General features: G+C 29.9%; 1 protein-coding gene across 3 annotated transcripts in view; it reads right to left on the reverse strand.

Moving 5' to 3' along the window:
* LOC149559076 (uncharacterized) overlaps positions 1–1,133 on the reverse strand; it is a 157,100-nt gene extending 155,967 nt beyond the window's left edge. The window contains exon 1 of one of the 3 annotated variants that reach the window (XM_089833033.1): positions 714–1,130. In XM_089833033.1, coding sequence (XP_089689159.1) covers positions 714–1,028 — 315 coding nt within the window. In that variant the 5' untranslated portion in view covers positions 1,029–1,130. Of the gene's footprint in view, positions 1–713 lie in introns of all 3 variants that reach the window. The other 2 variants (XM_089833031.1, XM_089833032.1) reach the window with 2 other exon arrangements.
* Positions 1,134–8,776: the final 7,643 nt, after the last annotated feature.

Genomic DNA, 8,776 nt, shown 5'->3' on the forward strand with positions numbered 1-8,776 from the left:
CTCAGGATTACACCTCCTCACAGGAGGCATCGTCGTGACCTGAGAACTGCAAGAGCTCAATAGTTTGTTTCCACTATCTGACTGGTGGCGGGCGACATGTCACATACCTTTAGCAAGTCTTACAGTAGAATCACTTAGTATTACAACACAAAACCATCCCACATCATATTCATGCATCTTTGCAATTCTATCACATCAACAATCAGCATTATTAGAAATTCTTAGATGCCCTTTTATGTTCACTTCTGTTAGTAATTGAATAATTGTGAATTTTTAGAAACAATGGCTGCATCTTGAATAACATACCATTGTCGGATCAATGATAATTTATATGGAAATACATCTTCTCCAAAAGGGCAGGCAATATGATGGATGAGGAGATAGATATGGTATGACTTCAACCTCTTATAAAGCTGTGTTAATGTTTTGAAGATTGATTTAAAAGCTCTCTCGTTTTTTACTAGCTTATGCAATACTTATATTTTTTAGAGTATTTCCAGAGCTTTTCCGTGTGAAAAATCATAAGCGTACATAAATATCACTGAGTTCAATCCTGTAAATTTTAAAAAGTTTGAACATTCAAAGTTTTATCTGATTGTTTTGAGTTCTGCAAGTTTTCTTTGAGCTAGATGAACTGGGTCATGCTTACCGTCAAATTCTGTTGCAGCTGTCTATATATTAAAGCTGAACATATTCTGAGATCTAGTACTCACCCCAGATGAAGCACTCAGGAGGCCTTTTTGCAGAGCGACTTTGGAAACCCAGCTATAAAACATTGAAAGAGGAATGCCAAGGATAAGGACATAATATAAAGGATGATGAATAATATCCATGATTTGTGATCCCAAGCCTTCAGCAATTCCCAATGTGGAAGTGAGCCATTCAGAAAATGAACCGATATCAGGTCCCAGAAAAGCATTGATTGCATATACAAGACAGTGGTGAGGGGTGAATCTGCCCTTGGAGAGAGACCCAATAGCTGTGCCAGTCCCAAGGGTGTATAACATATGAGGGCCAGGCCCTGGCATGTTCTCAGACAAAACAAGAGTAAAAAACCTGGTATGGATTTGCTAAAAGAGCTGGAAAAAAAATGCTCCCCCTTGTGTTTTTATCCCTTTGAATCAATGTTTCATTCGTGGAATATTCTTCTAGAAAGCCATTTGTTTTGACTTACGGGAGTCCCCCTATCCAGCTGGATTTTAAGATGTATCGTTTTATGTTTTAGAAAATCACAAATTATTATTTTAAATCTCCATAGTTTTCATGTGAAGAATATTTGTATTATTATTATTATTAATGTTTGGGATCACTTTATTATCTATGGGTAGAATAAGATAGCAAGGAAAAACTATCATGAAAATATTTATAAATGTTGATAATTAAAAAAAAATTTAAGATTAAATTTTTTTTTTTTTTTATTGTGATCATGTAAAGGATATTTGTGTTATTAATGTTTGGGATCAAATTTTATTAGTACTTGTGAGTAGGCTAAATACTATTGTATCATGTTTATGTTAACTAATTATTAAAATGGAGTGCATTGTACTAATTAAAATTAATTTAATTTGATACTTTTTATATAAATATTATATTTCTTAAAATTACATGCAAATTTTTTAACTTTATAATTTGTATATACTATTTTTAATTGGATGAATGAATTTGATTTATGAGATATTATTTTTTATAAAATATTTTTCAGTCCATACTTATTGATTTGGTCGTCATTTGTTGAGGACTATTTTTACCTAGTATTAGATATCATGGTTATATTACCACTCTGTTATCTATTTCTAGATATTATAAATTTTTTGTGATGTACTTCTTTTGATGTTTTTACTTCTTTGAACTAGTTTGAAGCATATATATTTTTATAATAATGATATTGTTATCATGTCAAATGCCTAACAAAAATTAACTATCATTATTCATTCTGGTCATTATTTGTTGAGAACTCCCTAATTTTTTTGCTAGGTATTATAAATTTATTGCAATGTACTACTTTTAATGTTTTTACTTCTTTGAACTTAGTTTGAAACATATATATTTTTATGATAATGATACTGTTTCATTCTAACAAAAATTAAGTATCATTATTCATGTAACGTGCATTACAAATTTTCAATTATAAAAAAACTATAATTTCTATTATATTAATACAAAATATTATAATAATTAAAAAATTGCATATTTAATAAAATTATAAATATACATATAAAATTGAAATTATAATAAGATAGTATAAAAATATCATGAAATTTATCAATTAATGTTGATAACTTAAAATTTCATAAGATTAAATTTTATTTTATTTTATAAAATATAGATTAGCAAACTATTATTTATAAAATGCATGCTAAGGAGTTTGACCCAAAACCAATACAATTGAATCATGATGGTAGTATCATAATATGTAATAGTTTAGAATGAAGTCTTGTAGAAGAAGTTTCTTTAAAAAAATCTACTACTGAAAATTTTAGAATTTTTAAAAAGTGGTACCATAAATGTAGTGGGCACATTGTAAATATATTAGCAAATACTAATTATACATTTTCTTTTTTTATGGGTCCACAATTTAAAATATCATTAGGTAATTGACAAGTAAAAGAAAAAAAATATTGGTTGATAGAGAATTATGAGATACTAAAAATATATGTATTTTTCCAATAAAAAATTTCACCTAATTGATAAGTGGGAAAAATCCTAAAACCAGGGGCTTCTAGATTCCAAATACTCATATAGAATTTGTTTGTTTGTTTTGTAAGACTTTTTTATTTTTTATTTCTTCATGTCATCTTTTACCTCTATGAAAATAGATTAAAGTCCCCATAAAATCTTACTCTTAATGGACAAATTGGACTCAAATATAGCTTTTATAAAGCTCTAATTGGTAATGCATAAAGGCTTCTTACCTAATTAATCTTACTCTTAATGGACAAATTGGACTCAAATATAGCTTTTTATAAAGCTCTAATTGGTAATGCATAAAGGCTTCTTACCTAATTGTTAAGATATGTTTGTTGTTGTTTTATGTAAATAATTGAATTGTGCAATTTTTCATATTTCATTTTAATTTAGTTTTGAAAAAATGGATAATATCAATTTACATAAAAATTAATAATATTTGATTAAGTAGATTATAACATGTGACCTTTTAGTTCAATTATTGTGTGAAGGTTTGATTTTTGGTGTATGGTGTAAGAAGAGAATATGCAATCATCATTATCAATTATGCTTAACCAAACGAATTACAATCTTTTATTAATGTTTGCTTTAGATTTCAATCATTAAATAAATTGATAATTATATTTATTTTAAATAAGATAAAAAGTGTACATTGTGTGTGAACTATGTAGAAATTCATGATTTGAGTGCATATCAAATACTAAATATCATGTCATATGATTTTTTCTTATTATTATTTTTTTATAGATAAGAAGTTGAAGCCAAGATTATGTATTATGTTGAGATTAATTATTGTTATTAATTATTAAGCTAGAGTAGACTCAAACCCAAGACCTCCCATATAAAAGGCTCACAATTTACAATTACGTTGTAGGCTCTTACCTTGCCAGTTGATAGCATTACCCTTATAGAAATGAAGAAAAAAAATTCACATGGGAACAATAGAGTCTCTCTATTCGCAGCTTGCCTATTGGTTAGATATGAAGGTGAGATATTTAAAGTATAAAATAATGATTAAAAAGAGGAAAGATGTAACTAATAATAGGAAGTAGAGAGGCAAATAATTATGAGACCTTAAAGCAACCTTACAGAAAAGATTAATTAAGATCATGTCAGAATTAATTTAATGGGAATGTTTGTATTTATGATTGATTGGAGAGATGGCAGTTCATGCATGATTGCCTTGTGGAGAAGGGATGAAAAGTTTATGACCGCACCTAGTTATAATTAGGACAACTTAAACCTTTTTTGGAATGACAAATACATAAGCTACTTTTATTTTGAAGAATATTTAAATTGTTATCTTAGATTCTAGGGTAAATATTTTAAGTATGAAAATCTAGAGTTTTTGGTGTGCTCTAGTATAGAGGGAGCAATGGGTGGCAATATAGTTAGAGTCAAACCCACCAGCATTAAGGACAACACGAGGAAATCTTGCACTTGGATTATGTTAAAAGAAGGAGGATTGGTTACTTCTATGGAAGCTATGGAGGGTTATAATGAGAATTGCTCTCAACAATCTGTTAGTTCCAACATGGACAAGAGAGTGACTATTTTAATGGGATTTCTTTTTAGGTGAATGAAGAGATTATTGCTATAGCAATGAGGCTATCGATGGAAGGAACAAAATGGCACAACATGACTAAAGTTTTGGATGAGACAAGCCTAAATAGATTTTTTCATAGATGGTGAGGAGTTAAGAGAACATAGTCGTGGTTTCCTTTGCGAAAAAATCTTGAAATCATGCATTGAGGTATTCCTGGTTGTCATTAAGTACCTAACTCTAGAGGGTAGATTTGGGGTTTACTAATACTATCACATCCTTTATTAAATCTTTTTTGTAATCATGACATTTTATCTATTGCTTTTTTCCTGCTTCATGAACTTGAAGATATGATTCTAGATATTAGGGAGAAAAGAGAAAAGAAAGGGCATAAATCATATCGTTCTCCATCAGGGACTTATTCTCCACCTATATAATTTTCATCTTGCTCTTTGTCCACCTAAGTGTGTCACTATTGAGAATATCCTTACCACACAAAATTCTCTCAAAATTGGTTGTGATGGAGGGTTCAAGGTCCCCACCCCTTAGCCCTCACCTTCCCCTACCCCGTCAAGTTACTCTAAGAAAAATAAACCTATCATATATGGTAGTCAAGTTGTTGGTAAAAAGTCAAAATTTGAAAAAACTATGAATGTCGATCTTTGGGGATTCAAAAGAGGAGATTGGTGATTATCATAGAAAGTCAAAAAGATTAGCTAAAAGATGGGCTAGACAAAAGTAGAATGTAAGGTATTTGGACATGGAGGAGAACGTGTTGAGCTCTAGAGAAAGTACGAAGAAGCATCCTAGAATAAAGGACAAGGCTAAAAGGAATTTAGAGGGAGGTGATGAAGAAGAGAGAGATGTGCATACTAGAGAGGAGACCTCATATTTTGTGGAGGGGAAGCCAAAAAGGAAGGGAGTTGTGAGTAATAATCCCACCCATGTCTCTATTAGCTTCTCCACAAAGCCTTAAAATTTTATTCCTGATTCATACCCGATTACCCAGGCCTCTAAAGATATCTCACCTATGACTGCCTCCTCTCCTAAGAGGAATGATAAAAAAAGAAATAGAGAAGTTATTTTTCTAACCCCCCTATGTTGAGGACTCCCTAATTTTTTTGCATACTTCTTCATGGAGTATTAGGTATGATGGCCATATTACCACCCCATTATCTATTTCTAAGTACTATAAATTTATTGTGATGTACTACTTTTAATGTTTTTACTTATTTGAACTTAGTTTGAAACATATATTTTTATGATAATGATAGTGTTATCATTCTAACAAAAATTAACTATCATTATTCATGTAACATGCATTATAATTTTTCAATTATTAAAAAACTATAACTTCTATTATATTTATACAAAATATTATAATAATTTTAAAAATTACATATTTAATGAAATTTTAAATATACATAAAATTGAAATTACAATAAGATAGCATAAAAAAATCATGAAATTTATCAATAAATGTTGATAATTTAAAATTTCATAAGATTATATATATATATATATATATATATATATATATATATATATATATATATATATATATATATATAAAATAGATTATTAAACTATTATTTATAAAATGCAGGCTAATGAGTTTGACCCAAAACTAATACAATTGAATCATGATGGTAGTATCATAATATGTCATAATATGTAACAGTTTAGGATGAAGTCTTGTAGAAAAAGTTTCTTTAAAAAAATCTACTCCTGAAAATTTTAGAATTTTTTAAAAATAGTGGTACCATAAACGTAGTGGGCACATTGTAAATATATTAGCAAATACTAATTATACATTTTTATTTTTATTTGGGTCCACAATTTAAAATATCATTAGGTAATTGACAAGTAAAAGAAAAAAATATATTGGTTGATAGAGAACTATGCGATACTAAAAATATATGTATTTTTTCAATAAAAAATCTCACCTAATTGATAAGTGGGAAAAATCCTAAAACTAGGGGCTTCTAGATTCCAAATACTCATATAGAATTTGTTTGTTTGTTTTGTAAGACTTTTTAATTTTTTATTTCTTCATGTCATCTTCTACCTCCATGAAAATAGATTAAAGTCCCCATAAAATCTTACTCTTAATGGACAAATTGGACTCAAATATAGCTTTTATAAAGCTCTAATTGGTAATGCATAAAAGCTTCTTACCTAATTGTTAAGATATGCTTGTTGTTGTTTTATGTAAATAATTGAATTGTACAATTTTTTATTTTTCATTTTAATTTAGTTTTGGAAAAATGGATAATATCAATTTACATAAAAATTAATAATGTTTGATTAAGTAGATTATAACATGTGACCTTTTAGTTCTATTATTGTTTGAAGGTTTGATTTTTGGCATATGGTGTAAGAAGAGAATATGCAATCATCATTATCAATTATGCTCAACCAAACGAATTACAATCTTTTATTGATGTTTGCTTTAGATTTCAGTCATTAAATAAATTGATAATTATATTTATTATAAATAAGATAAAAGTGTACATTGTGTGTGAACTATGTAGAAATTCATTATTTGAATACATATCAAATACTAAATATCATGTCATGTGATTTTTTCTTCTTCTTATTATTTTTTATAGATAAGAAGTTGAAGTCAAGATTAAGTATTATGTTGAGATTAATTATTGTTATTAATTATTAAGCTAGAGTAGACTCAAACCCAAGACCTCCCATATAAGAGGCTCACAATTTACAGTTACATTGTAGGCTCTTGCCTTGCCAGTTGATATCCTTACCCTTATGCAAACGAAGAAAAAAAATCACATTGGGAAGAATGGAGTCTCTCTATTTATGTCTTTCCTATAGGTTAGATATGAAGGTGGGATATTTAAAGTATAAAATAATGATTAAAAAGAGGAAAGATGTAACTAATAATAGGATGTAGAGAGGCAAATAATTATGAGACCTTAAAGCAACCTTATAGAAAAGATTAATTAAGATCATGTCAAAATTAATTTAATGGGAATGTTTATATTTATGATTGATTAGAGAGATGACAGTTCACACATGGTTGCCTTGTGGAGAAGGAATGAAAAGTTTATGACCACACGTAGTTATTATTAGGACAACTTAAGCCTTTTTTGGAATGACAAATACATAAGTTGCTTTTATTTTGAAGAATATTTAAATTGCTATCTTAGATTCTAGGGTAAATATTTTAAGTATGAAAGTCTAGAGTTTTTGGTGTGCTCTAGTTCAGAGGGAGCAATGGGTGGCAATATGGTTAGAGTTGAGCCCACCAACATTGAGGACAACATGAGGAAATCTTGCACTTGGATTATGTTAAAAGAAGGAGGGTTGGTTACTTTTATGGAAGCTATGGAGGGTTATAATGAGAATTGCTCTCAACTATATGTTAGTTACAAGATGGACATGAGAGTGAATATTAATGGGATTTCTTTGTAGGTGAATGAAGAGAATATTGCTATAGTGATGAGGCTACTGATGGAAGGAACAAAATGGCAAAAAGTGACTAAAGTTTTGGATGAGACAAGCCTAAATAGATTTTTACAGAGATGGTGAGGGGTCGATCAGACATAGTGGTGGTCTTGAAATTGTGCATTGAGGTATTCATGGTTATCATGAAGTACCTAACTCTAGAGGGTAGATTTGGGGTTGACTAATACTATCACATCCTTCATTGAATCTTTTTTGTAATCATGACATTTTATCTATTGTTTTTTTCCTGCTTCATGAGCTTGAAGATATGATTCTAGATATTAGGGATAAAAAAGAAAAGAAAGGGCATAAATCATATCGTTCTCCATCAGGGACTTATTCTCTACTTGTATAATTTTCATCTTGCTCTTTGTCCACCTAGGTGTGTCACTATTGAGAATATCCTTACCACACAAAATCCTCTCAAAATTGGTTGTGATGGAGGGTTCAAGGTCCCCACCCCTCGGCCCTCACCTTCCCCTACCCCGTTGGGTTACTCTAAGAAAAATAAACTTGTAATATCTGGTAGTCAAGTTGTTGGTAAAAAGTCAAATTTTGAAAAAACTATGAATGTCAATCTTTGGGGATTCAAAAGAGGAGATTGGTGATGATCATAGAAATTTAGAAAGATTAGCTAAAAGATGGGCTAGACAAAAGTAGAAGCCAAGTAGGTATTTGGACATGGAGGAGGACGTGTCGAGCTCTAGAGAAAGTATGAAGAAGAATCCTAGAATAAAGGACAAGGCTAAAAGGAATTTAGAGGGAGGTGATGAGGAAGAGAGAGATGTGGATACTAGAGAGGAGACCTCATATTTTGTAGAGGGGAAGCCAAAAAGGGAGTTTTGAGTAATGATCCTACCCATGTCTCTATCAGCTTCTCCATGAAGCCTTAAAATTTCATCCCTGATTCCTACCTAGTTACTTAGGCCTCTAAAGATATCTCACCTATGACGAAGAAAAGATAAAAAAAGAAATAGAGAAGTTCTTTTCTAACCCCTCTATGTTTTAGGTTAAGGAGAAAGATCCCCACATGAGGAATTGTGTTATTTTCATAAGTTTATCTAAGAGTGTGGCAGA

Source organism: Cupressus sempervirens, chromosome 5 (assembly GCF_028749045.1).
Source record: "Cupressus sempervirens isolate cs-2001-9-10 chromosome 5, ASM2874904v1, whole genome shotgun sequence".
Taxonomy (NCBI): Eukaryota; Viridiplantae; Streptophyta; class Pinopsida; order Cupressales; family Cupressaceae; genus Cupressus; species Cupressus sempervirens.